We start from the raw sequence: 19,409 nt of genomic DNA on the forward strand, positions 1-19,409 counted from the left end.
TAACCAACTTAAGCCTTAATGTAAAATTTATGCCATCCGACAGTACATAAAAATAGTCTCGTTCATTCTTCTCGGCCTCAAACACAAGAAGAGATTAGAGGAATAGAGAGTTAGAGACCCTTAAGCACCCCTGCAAGCCCTAATGGTGCACCGGGTTCGGGTTGGGTCATAGGGTAGGAAATCTAAAATTACTCCAAAAATCAAATGGGTCGTGTCAGGTTAGAATTTAGTAAACTTAGACCTAACCTAGAAAATGAAATAGGTCCAATTTTAGAATCCAACCCGGCTCTATAGGTTTTTTAAATCGGGTTGGATCGGGTCAAAGTGGGTCGGGGCGGGACGGGGCGGGTTGTGGTCAACCCGACCGATTTGGAGCCTCAGTGAAGGGTGTCTTGGATTTGAAGAAAAAGGTTTGGATTTGGAGAACTAAGCTTGGAGATTTGAGGAGGAAAGGAAGATCAAATTGCGTGATATAAGCCTTAGATGAGAGGAAATCGTTTTGTAAAGATAAATTCGTGTCCTGTCAAACCACAAATGGATAACGGAGCACGACAGAATCTAACAGATTTGACCTTAGGTAGGTTAAGTCCTACTTTGCAAACTACAGATAGGCTTAATGAAATCAGACCTAACCTCAAGTAGGTAAACTGTAATTATTCCTAAATAATTTAAATATTAATGTACGTAATACTTTGAGTGAATATTTAAGGTGAAAAAATCAATAATTCAAGGATAAAGAGGAATCTCGATAAATAATTGTGGTTAGGAAAAGCATGTAACTATGAAAAAGCATGAATATTTAAATATTCCCCCTGGAAAGTGTTTCTATATCTAACTATGCCATGTGCATCATTTTGTTATATAGTAGCTTATAACACAATTCATATGTGAGGGTGTTATGGCTTTTCTCTTCTTAATTGGTGTCCAAAAATATTCATCCTAATTACATGACACATTTTGTAGAAACATTTCTGTAATGTGATCACAAATGAGATAATGCTAAAGGCTTTGTTTAGCCATATAAAATTACTCATTTGCCTTTTAATACAGCTATATTAGTTAAAATCGACCAGGGAGTTGAGATTCTTTATTGAGCTAGAGAAGACTTATTTTACAATATGACCGTTAATATATTGTGTGATGGTGACAAGGAAACATGCATGTATCGTGCAAATTTTATGCAATATCACAATTATGATGCAATACATGGAACATTATGGACATGATTTGGGAGCCCCCATCTCTCGATCATCTTAAGGTAAACTTCGATGGTAGCGCTTCCAATAATGAAGGCAGAGCAGGTGTGGTTGTGATCCGGAGTCATGATTTTAGGCTGATTGTTGCTGGAGACCAAGCACCATCGGATTGATAGTTGTAGAAGCGGAGCTCAGAGCAGCATGGAAGGGCATCACTTATGCAAGACGGTTGCCTTAGCTAAGCATATCATCTAGGAGGGAGACTTAGCGATGGTGATCGACTGAATACAGGGTAAGAGGCAGAGGGGGGATGGAGGCTCTCTGCTCTGTAATATCCGATGGATGGTAGGGGACTGTAGCATATTTCGGATTGTGTTGGTGTACCGAGAGGCGAACAAAGCCGCCGACTGAATTGCCACCTATGCTGCCCAATATTTCGGAGAGGTCTTCTGGCCACACCATGGGGTCGTCTCCTTATTGCTTTGTCATTTTCTTTCTTTTGATTCTACTGTCTATGTGCTTGTCTGGGTAGCATAGGCAGCTGCCCAAAAAAAATAAAAAAAACTTTAGAAAATTAAAAAAAAAAAAAAATCAGAGGGCGTCGGCCCCTCTGTTGCCCTTTTTCTAAAAATCCAACGCGCAGCGCAAGGCGCTACCATTCACCATTACTCTCCTCATGGAGTCGCAGATGGGGGAGACAGAGAACGAGCCTGGCAACGCTAAAACCCTAGAATCGGAGGCGGTGACTCCTCCTCCCACCGCCGGGGGCCCCGAAACCCCTCCTGCCCCTTTGCTGCCGCCTGCCGCCGGCGAGGAGGGAGGAGCCGAGCCCTCGAGCGCGCAGACTACCACCACGTCGGGACCGCCGGCGCCGCCACCCGCCACCGATCTCGAGAAGAAGCTCCGCCGGGCGGAGCGCTTCGGGATGTCCGTCCAGCTCTCGGAGGAGGAGAAGCGCTCTGCCCGAGCCCAGCGGTATGACTTTTTGAACTCCCTGCTTATCATGTCCTCTCTCTTTCTTCGCTTTGTGCCCTTCATAGTTAGGGTTTCTGTTTAGGGATTCTCGTAATTACTAGATACTACGGGTACTTGATGGTGTGGTCTGCTGCATTCTTTCTTCATGAATGTTTATGTCTTCTCTTCCTTTCCTGCTCCCCTCTCTTTGTTGATATAGAATTGAATTGAGTTTTGTTTTCACTTGCGAAATGGAGAGTTTTCGAGGATCAAGGGACATGGGGGATTAGAAGTAAAACTCCTGTTATAAAGACGAATGTCTGAGATAATTGCTGTCAAATCTCAAGCTTGGCTTGAACTGATTATAGATTTGATTGAGGACGAGAGGCAGGGCCTGAGAGTGAGATGAAGATTGTAACTTCAGGAGATTGGATGTGTAGAATATTCAAGGGATGAAACAGGATGGTGTAAAAGGAGATAGCTTCAAGTGAGTTTTCTCTCAAAAAGTTGGTTTGACAACAGCATTTGGTGTTCATATCGGAAAAAATGGATTGCTCTAAATTTTCTTCTTTTCTCCCACAACAATTCCAAAAGCTGTGCCGAGACACATTCCTGTGGCTTTTACTCAAACATGGATGATTAAAGACTCAAATATGTTTATTAGGGTTTAGGAAACTCTGGTGCATTGCTCCCATTGTTTGAGTTCCAAAAATACTTTTCCTGATTACCGGGGTATCCGCCCTTTATTCTTTATTCTTTCCCCTTGCCATCTTTTTTCATTTTACTAATCTCAAAAACATGTATGTACATTTGCATGTCGATGTATGTATGCATCTATGTGTGCTTCGAAATTTTTGCTGGAAAAGAGAAACTTTAATTTTAATATAGCTTCTATTGATTTTGAGGAACAGAAAAGAAAATCTAAAAGTAGAATATAGCTATAGGGGAAATACAAGTTAATATGGACTGTGGTCAAATCCTATAAACAATAGATTTTAGGGAGCAAACTTTAGTTTTGATATAAAATGGTCATAGGAAAAAGTGCTACATATGCATTATGTTATGGGAAAAATTAGTGGAGATTTATGGAACAAAAACATACGTGATAAAGTATGATTTATCCATAATATGCATGCTAAACCATATTGTGTTGCCTATTTTCAAAGAACAAGCCTGGTTTATTTTTTGCTATCATCAATTTTATGTCCAAAATTAACTTCAATAGTACAAGAAGACTGATAAAGTACTGTAAGTTTTTGGGGATCAAAACCATGAGCCCGAAGATCTCCCATGACCTAATAAATGCTGAAATAACAACATCATGCGTATGTGAAATTCAAGGAAAGGATTTCGTACCTGCTTCTTGCTGCCCTTTGAGATGAAACATGGAGGAGAGAAAGTTAATTGAAGGTTTCTTCCTCTGCTATACCCCTCTATCAATCCACCCTATGATGGCCTTCCATCCAATAGAGGGAGATGAGAGAAGAGTGATGGTGAGAATGGGGAATGGTGGTGCAAAATGAGAGAGAGAGAATGCATAATCTCTCAATAGTTATCCCAGACTAACTGAATAAGTTGATTAAACTGTCCTATCATAGCACCTCATTAGTCCAAAAAAAATGATCCAATGGTCTTAACTCTCTCTCTCTCTCTCTCTCTAAGTTAATTGGATGGTCCGTAGAGTGAGACCTTACACCATTGTTTAAATTAGATTTGGGTTCCACCCCATCACGGACACCATAAATAACCCTTAATTGGGCACGATATAAACTACAATGCTCCATCATTGTTGTCACTCATAGGATTTGAAAATGCAACCAAATGGTCCAGATTTAAGCACTCTCACTAATACAACCATCGGATATAATGAATTCCACAATTATGAATTAAAATCATAAACAATTTGATAAAGAACAATCTATAAGGCCACAAAATAGCCCCATGAAGTATTATCTTTCACTATAACTCATTAGGGTTTTTAGGCAGTATTTATTAGACTCATGTTGAGTGTGGGTGACTTTGCTTTGATCGAAGAGGCCTTCACTAAGACCTTCCTTTATGCTGTTATTTTACCTTCAATTGGTAGAATGACATCTCTGTCTTTTATCTTGTTTTGAATGTATGTCTTACTTGTTGATTTGTCACCTAAGTGAGCATTGCTTTAAGGTGATAGGGTGAGCATTTTCTTAGCCAAATTAATTAGTTTCATGGATGACTTCTTTTCTCTTTCAGTTATTGCTTCCTACTAATAGTGTTGCTATCTTCAATAATATTGGAATTGGAATTACAACAGCCTGAAAAGAATCTTGCCTCCTAGAGGAGTACTTATTTGGGAGGAAGATATGCACTTGTAATATCTACTCTCTCATTTTCCTGTCTATATATCTTGTCTCCACTACTAATAATCTAACACTTGGAACTAAAAGTGCTTGGAGAAGTAACTTGCCTATTGAGAGAGAACTGATTGGGAGGAAGCTTTGCATTTAATACCCCACTATTTCTTATTTTCTATTTATCACATTTCCTTCAAGATGCATTTAGTGAATGTTTCTGGAGTTGAGAAATCTCAAAGAGATTTTCTTTTGACTGTTGTTTGGAGATATTGTTGTCTCCATACTCATACATGGGTTTAAGTTAAATGGTATGGAATGCAGGAAATTGAAAATTTGCTAATCAAGCAAAATGAAAGTAATAGTTTAGGACATGAAGTCAGGCGGACAGCCAGTCATGAAAACCTGTCAACAACAATGAAATTATCCATATTTGATACGCATGAACATTGGGGTGTTCTCTGTAAATAACATCAGAAGTGGCTGTAAATAGAAATACTGGATGAATGAGGATCTATAATGCTGACTCCAAATAATTGGGAAAAGGCTTGATACGTGAAGTATCAATCTTGGAGCCTGGGTAGTCCAAAACACCACTTGTTCATAGAAATACATATTGGCATGCTGGCTACTACCTCGATCCATCTCAAGCACTGAAATCTGTCATGATTTTTTATAATTAAAATGTGGTCAAGGTACTTGTAAAATGCATCCTGATATTCCTGGGATACCTCTAGGGTTCTTTAAATCTGCTAGCTGTTTATTGAGCTCAGGTAAAGCAGGTTTGTTACCCAGGTTTGCATCCAATAACTTAAGCTAAATTCAGCTGGTCTCCATCCTTTCCTGTGTGATAATCTCTTATCTATTTGAGAGAGGAGGGAAGAGATGAAGAGAAGAGTGAGAGAGGAGTGTTGTCTGTGCTAGGAAACTGGCAGCAAGAAACAGGCATTTGCAGCAGCATTTCTAGTGTACATAGGGCAATGTTCTTTTCCTTGGATCTTCTTCATTCTTCCTCCAAAACCTTTTGTTTTCCCATCATTCTTCTCTGGCATTGATGGAGACCATTTTTCCTTTTGGATTCTTGATTTTTTTTCCCTTTCCTGCTCTTCGTACTTTGTATGATGGTTGGGTTTCTTGGTGAAGTTGGAGGATTGAGGGAGCTAATGTTCACTCTTAAATCTTAATCTCAACGTCTGCTGTGATTTTTTTTTTTAATTATGTGGCTGCCTTTTTTCCTGGTATAATAGAACGTTTGCTGCATTTATTTGTATTAATATGCATATGTTTCATTCATTTAATTTATGATGCTGTGCTTATTTTTGTTACGTTGCTGATTATTTTTCTGGAATAATTGAACCTTGATGCATATACTGTTAGTGATGTATGAAGGTCTGATGCATATATTGTTATTATGATAGACAAAATATACTTTTTGTGGAAGACAATGTTGTTATCATGAGACATAATGTTGCATTTTCATGCTTTCATTAAAATGTCTTTGTGAGTTGGAAAATCTTTTTGAATGACAGATTTCATGCCAAAGTTAGACTAAAGAATTTTCTTGTGAGCATTCAGCTTGGGCAAACCCCTAAAATTCTATGTCATGATTTTGGGTTGCTTGCTAACAACAAAGTGCGTATGCCATTTCTTGTTCATAGGAAATTTAATGATAGCAACAAACATTATAGAAGGTGGACAGCAACTACATTTCAATCATCTTAACAACTTTATAGAAGTTTAATCGTTTGTTTTATAGAGGATGTGCAAGTTTGTGCACTGAGATCTTCAAGTGCTCTTTGATCATTTGTGAGATTTACACAAAAATAAAGATGCTATCAAGAAATCTGATTTTATGAAAATTGTGATCTTTGAAATATATGGGTTCCTTTATAAAATACTTGTGAAATTTCTATAAATCTACTTTCCTAAATAGGCTAAAAAAAGACCGTTGGATAGGGGGCACAACCCTTATGATTCTCCATCCTACTTTTTAGTTTTCGCTACCAACAATGACATGATTCTTTGGGGTCTTATGCTAAATTAATGGATACATTATGAGGAAGTAAAAATAGGAAGAAACCTTAGCAAAGTTGGAAAGAATTACCACCAAGGTTTTACGTGCCAGTCTTTCAAGTGGCAAGCTAGTATTGGCATAGGGTCAGTATAGCATGTACCAATATTCTTTAATTAAAATGGATTTTTAACTGTCAAGACTTTGAATATTTCTTTTAGCAAAGCTCAGCACCAAATATCATGTGTTGTACTTGCTGCTGACAGACACTTCTGCCAATATCAATGCTTGAAACTCATTATGAGAGTAAAGGAACAACCCTTGAATTCCTTTGTCCAAATTTTTAGTGTCGGTTGCAACCAATGATGTGGTTCTTGTTGGTTCTTATGAGAAAATCATGGGTACATTTCTAAGAGGTTAGAGACTGGAAAAAAAAAACGTAGGGCATGCTTGGTGTTGCTTAAAAAAAGTGCTCTGTCAATTTACAGGTAGAAAAGTGCTTCCGAAGAAATTAACTGTTTGGTAATATCATCTGAGAAGTGCTTCTACAAGAAGTAGAAGCCAAAAGAGCACTTCTAAAAGAAGCTAGAAAAAACTAGCTTCTAGCTTCTTTTGTTAGATTTCTCCTTGTCTTCTAAATATAGTAAGCTCATTGATAAAAAATGATTCTATGGTATGTAATTACGAAACACCAAATATACCAAAAGGCACTTTCTATTTGCGAAGTTAAATGAATGTGATTCTTTAAAATTACTTCTTAAGAATGTAAAGCAATGCCAAACATGCCTCTAGCAAGGTGGAAGAAAGCTATATCCTTATTTTCTTAACAAGGAACGTTGCAAGGCGGAAGGAGACTATTATCCTTATTGATGTACTCAAGGGTTAGTTTAGTAGAATCAATTTTAGGGAACCTTTTATTATTCAGAACTAATGGATTTTAACTTCAGCCAACAAACATCTCCAAATCTGATGATAAAGATAAGATGAAGTGCGAATCTGATGATGACCAGTCAAGTGATTTGCATGAAATGATCAAACTTAGAGACATTAAACAAAAATCAAGCTTAAAAAAAAATCCTACAGAAATTTCAAGCAGAGAGGAATTCAAAACACCAAAACCAAGTATTTTTAGGTTAATATTGGATGAGGCTCTCAAGTAGGATTTTAGGGCCTGTCCGGTGACAAAGAATATGCAAGGAGGCTCTCACAGAATAGGAATGAAGATGAAAGATATGGTGATTTCAAGGAACAACTGTAGAGAAGAGGAATGACTGAAGAGAAGTATGGAGAAATTTACTGGATGTGAGGATTTTGCTGTTAGTGAAGGTGCGTAAGTGCACTTCCATGGCTCATGGAGAACGAACCACCTTGAGGAAGGCTTGGTCTTCAGATCAAACATTGTGCTGCACTAGGAGAAGATGAAGAAGATGCAATGGTAGTAGCCAACAAATCGCTGCCAAAACTCCAATTGCTTTGATGCAACCACCTCTTAAATAGCCTACTAAGGTTCCCAGGCCAATTAGGTTAGCCTCGTTAGCAAAGAGGCATGGAAACTTCAAATCACATGCCGTAGTCATATTAGATACATGTTAGATACTGATATTTGTTGGATACTTCTCAGATATACTTGTGAAAAATATCCTGTTTTTCAAAGTTAAAAAAAAAAACCTTCAGCTACTTCTCAGAATACTCAATTACTTCCTTGATATCTCAAAAAATGAGGGGGAGGGCATTCTTTTTTTGATATTAACCTTTTTATGATGAATAGCCAATTTTATAGTTTATAATATTAATATGTAAATGATGAATAGTTAAATTTTTAATTTACAACATTAATATGTACTTATGAAATATAGGTTAGCGTTGTTGAATGATAACTACATGATGAATCTGTAAAAGTTCATACTGTTGTGTAAAGGATTGGATTATTTTGCTAACCTACTATACTTTATAGATGCTTTTTTACATGCATGTATTTATATACTTGTGTATGCATGTATGCATATATGAATGTATAAGTCATACATTGCTCTCATGGACGTATCCTAGCTGTATTGTATCCTACTTTTTTGAAGGTTTTCAATACCAGGAAACTGTCATATTTGTATCCAATATCCATTTCCATGCTTCATAACTCAAAAGAAAAGGGAAATGGGGGTGGCATGATACTCAAGATAGGATGGAAAAAAGTTGGGAAAAGGGTGTCCATCCTCTATTTGTGCCAATTCTTGGCAGACCCATGTTATTTTTGTATCTATAAGAATCTTCACTCTCATTATTAGTTTCTTGACCTTTATGTTACCATTGAGATTTCTCGATTGCACTCATGTTTTTAGATTACGTTTTGATTTCTCTGCTTGCTTGACAAATGTGTCTCTTTTTTCCGATCAACTGAAGCAGAAGGTTCTAGTTTACAAGCAAATCATTCTTTGATTTGAAATTTTATCATCAACTAGTGCTGTCTTCCTCACTGGCAATATCTTGGCTAGTAGTTGCTTGTGTTCTGCAAGCATTATTGTATTCGATGCCTGAGTCATTACCTTCTCTCTCTATCTTATGTTTTCTAATCTTGACAATCAGAGCGCAATTCAGATTTCTCACAACTAGGTTTTTTGTCATTTAATCATAGCATATGAATCTCCATTCTTTAATCTGTCATTTCCCTGGTGGCGAGTTGTTGCTTCCTCATTCTACCATTTGCTTTAGTTTGTCGATATGTGCAGTCCCACAATGTTTCTTGTAATTGCATCGTGTAACTGATTGTATGGAAGGATCCATTGATAATGGATTGTTGTGACCTTTTATATAACTGTGCGTCCTTCTTGCTTGCTTGCATCGACAATCATTCATGTTGGCCATGCAAATGTTAGTTGTCTAGGTAAATTCTTTCTGCTTCTTTTGATGATATCTGCCGAACTATCTATCTTTCTGCTTCTTTTGATGAGGTCTGCTGAACTATCTACTGGCCGCTATATTTTTGTATGTTTACTTTCTTAGGCAAACATTACTTGTCCTATGATATTTAAGCCTTTGACCTATTGATATTGGTTTCTTTGTGGTTGATAAAAGTTGCTTTTAATATTGATGACGCATCCAAACCATGTCCTCTAAGAATGTATGAGTTATGGGCCATTTCTTTGGCAGGTTTGGCACTGGACCTATCTCATCTGGTAAAACTGTCGAGGGAAAATTGGAGGAGCAGAAAAGAAAGGCACGGGCAGAGAGGTCTCATCTTGCGTGTCATTGTCGAAATCAATTGTGATTAGTTCTCGTTCCAAATACATGGATCACTAACATGTTCATTGCTCATTCTCAGATCATTGGTAATCTACTAGACAAGCATTGAGGCATCATCTTTTGTCATTTCTCAGGTTTGGGCTCACAGGATACTCTCCAGCTGATGAGGAAGCAAAGAAGAAGGCTCGATTGGAAAGATTTATCCAGAACCCCGAACCTGATGCTTTGGAAGAAGAAAAAAGAAAGGCAAGAGCAAACAGGTAAGTACTTAATCCTTGTAATTCTGGCTTGTATTGGCTGAGATCCTGCTGACATGATGCATAAAAATGATTGCGGTGATCCCTGTGATTGTGACTTAAGCTGGTTTCTTGCATGATATTATGCCTTTCAGGTTTCCAGACACATCTAATTCTTCTTCTCAAACCAATGGCGAGGCCAAATCTGACGCGGTAATGATTTAATGGTATTTCAGCTGATTGGATGGGAGATCAATGAATTAATATCTGCTGATGATTTTGACAAGCTTTCTTTTCCACGTTCAAACCAGAAGACAGCTGTGGCTAGGACTGGAGGAAAGACGTGAGAGCCGATACTTCAGCGGTACACGGTGCTTCTGGCTACTTTTCTGTGGTACTAACTGCCTTCATACCGTCATCCTTGTGCTGACCTGCTTGTAGGGCTTTTTTGTTTCATTTGGCATGTATGATACGCTGGTGGTGTGCCTATTTTGTGGGCCATCATAGGTGAATTACGATTCAGTATACTGACGGTCTGTAAATTTAGACTGGTTCAAATGGCTGCTACATCTGTTCTGAAGCTAATACTACGATGTCCTGAACAAACTGCACAATATGCCTCAATATGTTTGATACTTTATTGCCCAGCAGATTGAATGTGCCTCTCTAGTCGGGAAAGGCATGAGATATTTACCTAACCCAGGAGGTCCTTGAGCAGATCTCATGTTAGCCCCAAGATGTTGGTCTCTAACTAGAAAAGTAAATGTAAATGCTTGAGCTTGAGAAGCTTTTGGCATGGTGGGATCAACCCACGCCAATAAGATCACCAAAGGCCTTTGTGGCACCAGTGGTACACAGAAGTCATGGATGATCATTGGTCCTATGCTTCGGGCGAAATCAATTCCCAGGGTTTGTACAGGGCCCAGGTGTGAAATCAGTTGTTTTTACAAATTTCCAGCATTTTGAGTGCATTCCTAAATCAGTACAGGAAACATCCAAATGTAATAATTATATGTGGTCTGTCCATGACCTTGACTTAATCAAAGAAATGAGTTGTTAGATTTAAACCTGTTTACGTGTGACCTGTCTCCTTTGCTAGTAAGCAAATTACCTGAAGTGGGTTAATATAGTGACCTTGTTGACAAATTAAAAAAAAGAAGAAATTTGAGGCTGAACGTGATTTTACAATGAAAACTCTGAAACTAAAAATGCTTAAGTTCATATTGCAGGCCTTTATGCCAGACATTTGTCTACAGGATGCCCTCATTAGTCATCAATCATGTATTGTTAACATCAATTTATTGTTGCTATATATATATATATATATATATATATATATAAATACTGATCATTAACTTTTTAAATCATCTCGAAATTTTCGCATTTGATATGTTTTTTGTTTTTGTGTAGGAAGGTTAAGAATAGGCTCAAGTAGCTTATGCTAGAAATGTGGGTGGTCAAAAGAACACTCGAGGTCTTTCAGCAAAAGAAAAAACAAAAAGAACACTCAAGGCCTCATCCATAAAGGAGCGAAAAAACACTTGACCTAGATGAGATAAGAAAGGCATAATTGCTAAATAATATGCTTATTCGATTATAGTCCGCCTATTTGTGAAGAGTAACGTTCATCGGGACTGTAAATATCCATTTCACGTTTTGGTTTTAACGTTGCTTTTTGACATAGAAGAAAAACATGACCATCATATTATTATTTTTGGGTTGGGTCGGGGGTCAATGGGCTTGTATCGTATCACCATTTTTATAATTGTGCAATTATCCATTTAACCTCGTTTTTCTCATCCATTACCGTATTTGCTCCACCCATCAACTCTCTTGGATACGCATGTATCACCTACACCAATCATCACTTCAAAATTGTTCGCTTGAAACTAGCATGATCCTTGTATCAAGAAAAACAAGAATATTACAATGTTGTTTCTTTTTTGCTCTAATATATATGTGGAAGAGGCCTGTCGGTAATGGCCACGCGTGTGGCTTTGGAACCCAGGCCTCTGATACAAAAACCAAGAGGCATTACTAATTTACCTGGCAAAAAATATGAAAAGGGAACCTCAGATTTAAATTGCCTCAGATTTAAAAATATGAAAATTGCATGATAATGTTGGGTGATTGCGTGAAGCAATTTTTCTGAATACAGGGTCTGTATTACCTAAGCTTAAATCAAAGAGCTGCTGCAGAGCTTTTACATTGCAACTCTGTCTAGCTCATGCGATGTGCTAACAGCCCATTCTTCCTTGGGGAGTCCATTAACCAAAGCAGAGTACAGAAAGCGACTACAAGATGATGCATGGGATCATAAAAGAAATAAAATCAAGTTTTTCCGCATCATCAGCGACACTGTCATGGCAAGCATGAAATAGTTCATCGTTGTTAAATGGGTGAACTCCATACAGATTCTAAAGCCACATTCTTAGATGACAAATTAAAGAAGTCCGGAGATTAGATCATCAGACGTATCAGCATTGCAGCTTTAGGAAAAAACCAAGCCATACAGAAGGTTATCTCCTAAATGTATCCATGCTAATCCCAGCATGAAGGATATGTCAGTGCCGGATTACTGCACTGAGAATCAATAGAAGCCTCGCAAAACTCTGTGCGATGTCTAGTATCAAAAATGTTGCACTACATTTGCTTAGCCTGGCATGTGATATCGTTGAAGGGAGAAAAAAGCATGGACTACGAATGTGCCATACCTGGCTGAAATGGTGTTGCGCACATATCCCAAGGGGGTGGGTCAAGTTTTCTTCACAATCAGCATAAAAGGTTTCACCGAACCCATTAATAAATCCACATGGCATTTTTCATATATGCCTCTTCAAAAAGTGCATAATGAAGAAACTTCATATACCTGTTAGTATGAAATCATATACTGATTGCATAGTTCCAATACAAGAACTGCTGTTCATATACATGTCAAAGATGCATTAAGCTTGCTAGATTTCAACATATAATTGGATCAGGCCTGTAAGTAAGTTCCGGAAGCTGCTCAACCCTGCCATCACAAAATTTGACTAATTAACCCAACTTTCTAAATAAAGCATGCATAATCAAAATATATTTATCAAAGAAGATTGTTCATTTCTAGAATCCTGACCTATTTACCCACCAAAAATTCGATGCCTGATGTGCAACAGCCCATCTATGGACCAAAGATAAAAATATTTTCAAATTATCATATATCTTCTAACACACTTCACAAGGTTCAGGCATTGAAAACTTGGTTGACAGCTAGTTGCTAATTGCGGCACTGTTAAATTCTTCTCCTGGACTTTATATTTGTTGGTCTTTGCAGGTAGCCTACTAGGTTGCCCTCCTTGCCTTTGGAGTCGTTTAGAAGCAGAGAGAATGCATCACATGTTTGGGTCATTTCAAACTTTATGATTTGATGATGCAACTATGCTGGTGATATTTCTTTTATAGGTACACAAAGGGAATACACCCATTTGATCTCAAATACAAACTACCTTATACAGATATCAGCAACAAAAGAAAACCTAGACAATCCTTTTAAGAACAACATAGCATATTCTAAAGCTAGAAAAACTATATATCCAAGTATTAAAAGGTATGACTGCCAAACCATGGTAAATTTCGAAATCACATTCCTTCGACTTTCCTTGGGTCTGCGAGGTAAGACCATATTGTGCATTAAAAAAAAAAAAGGAACAATGCAGAAACCATGTAGAGGTACATAAAACTAATGTTTACTTATCAGTAGTGGTTATTGAGTATAGCTTGATACATGCCTTACTTTACAATTCATACATATGTCTGCCCTATCATGTACTTGGCCTACTAGCACAAATAAAGCCATCCATTAATTGTACTCATTTGAAGAAGCTTAAAGATCTCTAAACTAAATGATATTTGACCCATTTTTGAAAGTATAGATCAAACCCAATGGTGTGGATCTTCAATTTGAGTAACCCATTGTTGTTTTTGAAATTGTTAAATCATTTAAATTTCTTGTCAAAGTTCTAACATTTAGTATATAGTCTGACTCGTGTGCATCTTCAATTTGAATGCCCCATCATTGTTTCTTGAATTGGTAAATCTTTTAAATTTTTTTGTCAAAGCTTGAACCTTTAGCATGTAGTCTTAACTCATATGTATATGCTTCTGTGTGGTCTAGCCAGCATTTGAAATCCCAAGCAGTTCAGCATGCATGTCTTGATACGTGCCATTTGGGGCCTCCTAAAAAGGGCAAGTCTTGGTTCGCTACATGGAACCTTGTTTTAGACAGAAACAGTCCGAAGCACCTAAACTGAGGAGAATCCCATGGTTCAGGAGTGCATCAAGGTTGGTTTATCCTAAATTGACATTGAACCACTTAAACCGAGTGGTACACTTGGGTATTGCTCGGGAAGTAGGTGACGGGATGATTCTCTCTTAATTTCCACTACTTGAAAGCAGAAATGAGAAGAGAGATGAATCACTAAAAGGGTTTTCACACTAGATTGACCAGTCTACAACTATTTTTGCTCTAGCGATAGGTGCATATTGCCAAAAAATTTGACGCACAATTGGTACTCTTTTGACATGCCCAGGTTCCACTAGCCAAAATTGAAATTATCATAAATTTTTAACTAATTATATTTTTAATCATCAAAAAATATATATGTTTAAAGAATGCTTCTAAATCAACAAAAAAAAGAGAAGATAAATTAATGAACCAAATGGAATTAGTTCATGCAACAAACTTGCACTTCAGAACATGCTATACAAATTTTGAAAAAAAAAAATTGATTAAAATATGGATAAGTAAGCTAAAGCTATTTAGTCACTCATTCACATTTCCATTTCAGAGTCCAACTTCTAACCAAACATGCCCTTAGTGCTTGTTGATGGTAGAAATTAGAAGCACTAATTAGAATGATTTGGGGGTTCAGATGCTATTATTATTAAATAACGTTATAAATAATATTTTTTGCTACTATTATTAAATAACACTATAAATAATATTCGTTCTTTACTTTCATTTTAGTTGCTAATTTTGACATGTGAATCTTTAAAATGTATTTTAGATTGCAAATTAAGTGACGTGCGATATTTTAGCATGTCATGATTTTAGCACAAAAAAACCTTGACTGGAGTATTTAACTCGATATTCCTATCTTATTTCTTATGAAAATGTTATTAAAGAAAATCTAGATATAAAGTTTGGAGGCCAGAAAAGGCCATACAAGGGCTTTGGGGTGTATTTATATGTATCCATCAATACCTTTTGCCCGCACAATCCTTAATGCGATGACACGTACTGCACCCACCTTTCTCGATATGGTATCAATCAAGGTTCACCATACCGATCAGTACCGTACAGTCCCAGGCATACTATACTGATATGCAGTCTGCCTCATCATCTCGTACCGTACTGCATACTAATACTGTAATATGATGGTACCGGTATGGAGTCTGGATGGTAAACATTAATATTGATCCTTGATATTTTGAACCTTAGGTCTAACTCGTGCATGCACACAAATGCAAGCGCAAATATGCATGTTATGGCACCTATTAGAGATTTAAACAACATTCTCAACTTGCTAATGACGTTATGACGACAATATCATTAGTGATGTTACTTGAAGAGCAAAAAATCGTGCTATTTTGCCTTTTCTTTTAAGGGTATAGACTCTTAATGGTGTTGTATGTGTGTGGATCTCCAATTTGAGTGAACCATCATTGTTTTTGGAATCATTAAATCTTTTAAATCTGTTCTCAAAGTTTTAACATTTAGTGCATGGTCTATAACTCATGTATGTATATGTGTGTGCGGGGTCTAACTCATATGAATGTGTGCACATGTAATAGAACCAATCATAGATTCAAAGAACACTCTTAGTTTGCTAATGATGATTATAACGGCAATATCATAGATAGTGTTGTATGGACACAAATACGAGAATCAGTTCTGGACAAGGGTCCTTGTTTTTGACTCGGCAAGAGGAAAAACATTATATACCTTTTAAAGGTTTAGATCATGGTCGGCGGAACCGTCCCGAACTATCTAGTTTGGGGCGTACCGAGCCCTACCGACAGCGGACTGGGACGGTTCCACGAACCCAAATTAGAAACTGGCGATGGAGGGGGAGAAGGAGAAGGAAAGAGAGAAAAAAAGAGAGAGCAGGGGAGGGAGGGAGAGGAAGGAAGAGAGAGGGAGGTGGAGGCCGGCCGGCAGAGGGATGGGGAGCTGCAGAGGAGGGGCTCCGTCTCTAGTTCCCCTATTTGCTCGACCCCTTCGCGCAGCTCGCCGGCCCTCCACCGGCCTCTGCCACCCTCCTCTCTCCCTCTCTCTCTCCCCCTTCTCTCTTTTCCTCTCTCCCATTCTCCCTCTCCTCCCGCCCCCTCTATCATGTCAGTACAAGCCCGACACGGAATGGCACAAGGCCGTACCTACCCATCCCATTGAGCAAACTGTCCAGGCCTCGACTTCGGCACAACAGTCCTTGGTTCAAATCCTTGATTAAATTACTACATTTGAATCACCACATTAATTTTTTTTTTAAAAAGCATAAGACACGTATCACAGCTCATAAAGTCACAATGTAGTTTCTCAATGAACACATTTACTCACAAAAAGGTCTATCATGCGGAGGGCTTGACATGACTAACTGTCAAGCTGGTTATTAATGAAAAATGTTGCGAACCATACATTTCAAATAAATGTTTGCCCTCACATGTCCTCTTTCCTTAGAACAGAAAATAGAACACTTGTAATTTGTAATGTGATATATATATATATAGACACACATATATATATATATATACACACATATACATATACATATATATATATATATATATATATATATATATATATATATATATATATATATATATATATGTACATACACACACACACACACACATATATATATATATATGTATACGTATATATACATATATACATATATATGTATATGTATATGTGTGTGTGTATATGTACATATGTATGTATCTATGTATGTATCTATGTATGTGTACGTATGTACATGGGCATGTCCAAATAATCACACTATATATAGTGATAAATGACACCAAAATGTTATCCGAATCCAGTTGATGCATATATAGCCACATAAGGATAATATGAATATCAAAGAACATGTATTGGTGACTCGAACATGCAAATGCTGATGCAACAATCATAATTGCATATCATTTGGCCTAAATGTGTTACTGCAGATTATGAAGATGTTTTAGGTATATACCTCTGTCTAACTTTAAGTATTCCGGTGCCCAGCTGCATCGGAATGCCCATTATAATACATTCACTTACTCCCTCTATCTGATCATTCCTACCATTGTATGAAGCATTAAACAGGTGTTCTGCAGTTTTCTCAAATGATGCTAGCATCAGAACACTGTCTTTCATCTTTGAGATGCCAAATCTAGTGATTCCAAGAACTTCACCCTGACATAGGCAATCACAATAAATGACAAATATGCCTGCTAAGCAAATGTATACTAAGAGCTGAAGATAAACAAGCCACAATTAACAAGTCCCAGCATCTACATCACGGACATACACACCAGGAATATGAAATAATGCTTACTCTGTAAGTCATCAAATCTGCCAGAAGCATCATATGCCGTGCATCAATGCTCATGCCATGATTACGCATTGTATATTGAATTTCGTTAATGATGCACTGTCTCGCAGCCTCAATTCCAAGTGTCTGCTGTACTTCAATGACATGATTACTTTTAGTTTTACTTCCATTGATTCCTGGGGTGCCAATGACTGCCAAAAGGTTTGTACTGCACATATTTATAGAGCATAGTAAGTCAATGCATTTGAACTGTTAAAAAGAGTGCCATTATAGTAGGACAAATTTATACTAGGAAGATTGCAAAAAAAGATTATTGATCCATTCAGTTTTGTTTATATTTAAGAAAAGAATTTCAGAATTGAACAAAAATAAACCCATATTTATTATTCAAATAACTCAATTAATTCTGGCTGTCCGAAATATATAATTAAGAAAGCATTTTAGTGCTGATGCCAAATCAGAGTGCTTTATAGAATTTGTTACGTTCACTTCCTATTTGATTACTGTCATTGAGGAAGTCCATGGTTGACCAAAGCATCAGGGTGGAATATGAAGAACTAGAATATTCAATTCAAAAAGCATAGTGCATGAACAGGAACACAAGTCAGACAAACCCTTCAACTAGCAGGTTGTATACTCCATTAGTATTATTGATAACTGCACGCTCAACAGTTGCAATACCCTGAGCATCAATTACAAAAAAAGCATAAGGATTCCCTTCCTTAACAAAATCTTACATCTAAAGGATGAAACTCTGTCATCAAAGAGTTTCTTAAAATTGACTATCAAGGGGCAGAAACATAAGTTTACCTTCACGATAACCTTTGGAAGCACAGCTTTCAAAGAATGCAGCTCAAATTGTAGTTTACTCCTATCTGCTTCAGGAGGGTATATTTTCAGATTGTTGTTTCCAAGGACACGGATATGCTGCAAGCAAGCTGCATGATGAAGACCCAGTGCAGCATGGAAAGAATGATTGCAGGGGTCTAAGGTAAGGATATCTTCATACCTCAGGTTTTAATTTTATTTTTGGATGATTCAGGATTGCCTGTTGTACAGACTGGGAAGAAATTCTCATATGCAAGGCTTCAATTCGTTCCATGTCAAGTTTAACAGCTATATAAGGCTGACTGGATTTCAGTACAATCTTTATGGCTTTAGCAACCTGCACAATCAAATGAGGTCAACAATCATCCAGCTTCAACATAGTATTTTACGAAATATGGATATTTGGACATAAATAGCAAAGAAAAGTGGATTAATCAAATCATCATATACAGATCAGCATGGACCATCATATTCAACTTCAGCATCTTCTAATGATTTATGGAAGGCAATCATTCTGCAGGTCAATTGGTGTCACAAATCAACAAAAGAAATAGAAGATGCATCATGCTAGCAAGGCTGTTTAGCTACTTAAAACTACTCATGAACTACTTAAGATGTGGGAGGAAGGCGTGAATAACCACTTCCAATGGAAAATTTTGAAGCAACCAATAGAACCCTTCTAAATATGTATGAAAGATTAATGCAGAACATCTAATGATCCTATCCGTTTTTGCGTTAATTTCACGAGAAAGATATATAGCATGTTTAATAGTTTCAAATTTTGTGATGGGATTAAATGTGTCTTTGTAGTAAAATGATGGGCATTAGTGAAAGACCAACTTTAGACTACATGTGTAGCTGCATATCATGGGCATCCTGTAGTATTAGAAAAATGTACATTTCAAGGTCCATTGATTACATATCAAAATAAGTACTTAGCCTCTTCAACATTTTGGAAGAATTGCCATGGTTATCATTGACCAGAAAAGATAACCTTCACAAAATGTGACAATGGTATGGACCATATCATCATACTATTAGTT

At 37.2% G+C, this 19,409-nt stretch overlaps 2 protein-coding genes across 9 annotated transcripts in view; one reads left to right on the forward strand and one right to left on the reverse strand.

Moving 5' to 3' along the window:
• Window positions 1-1,798: 1,798 nt before the first annotated feature.
• LOC103716675 (uncharacterized) lies at window positions 1,799-10,580 on the forward strand. 7 transcript variants are annotated; one of them, XM_088702855.2, is made up of 5 exons: window positions 1,802-2,171; window positions 9,636-9,749; window positions 9,863-9,988; window positions 10,120-10,177; window positions 10,279-10,461. In XM_088702855.2, the coding sequence occupies exons 1-5, from the start codon at window positions 1,873-1,875 to the stop codon at window positions 10,309-10,311; spliced, it is 630 nt and encodes a 209-aa protein (XP_088558981.2). In that variant the 5' UTR covers window positions 1,802-1,872; the 3' UTR covers window positions 10,312-10,461. The 7 variants fall into 7 exon arrangements, with proteins under 7 accessions (XP_088558982.2, XP_038972867.2, XP_088558981.2 ...); XM_088702854.2 differs by having other exon boundaries at window positions 1,805-2,171; window positions 10,276-10,580; XM_039116938.3 differs by having other exon boundaries at window positions 1,815-2,171; window positions 9,636-9,716; window positions 10,279-10,580.
• A 2,183-nt stretch (window positions 10,581-12,763) lies between these two features.
• Window positions 12,764-19,409, reverse strand: part of NRPC1 (nuclear RNA polymerase C1) — a 67,708-nt gene continuing 61,062 nt past the window's right edge. For both annotated transcript variants that reach the window (XM_039116935.3, XM_039116936.3), the window contains exons 23-28: window positions 18,548-18,703; window positions 18,349-18,465; window positions 18,153-18,220; window positions 17,542-17,746; window positions 17,197-17,399; window positions 12,764-12,977 (exon numbers count right to left, since the gene is read on the reverse strand). In XM_039116935.3, coding sequence (XP_038972863.2) covers window positions 12,926-12,977; window positions 17,197-17,399; window positions 17,542-17,746; window positions 18,153-18,220; window positions 18,349-18,465; window positions 18,548-18,703 — 801 coding nt within the window. In that variant the 3' untranslated portion in view covers window positions 12,764-12,925. The remainder of the gene's footprint in view (window positions 12,978-17,196; window positions 17,400-17,541; window positions 17,747-18,152; window positions 18,221-18,348; window positions 18,466-18,547; window positions 18,704-19,409) is intronic.

This window comes from Phoenix dactylifera, chromosome 8 (assembly GCF_051530095.1).
Source record: "Phoenix dactylifera cultivar Ajwa chromosome 8, Ajwa_hap1_PhDact_Kaust_v1.1, whole genome shotgun sequence".
NCBI lineage: Eukaryota > Viridiplantae > Streptophyta > Magnoliopsida > Arecales > Arecaceae > Phoenix > Phoenix dactylifera.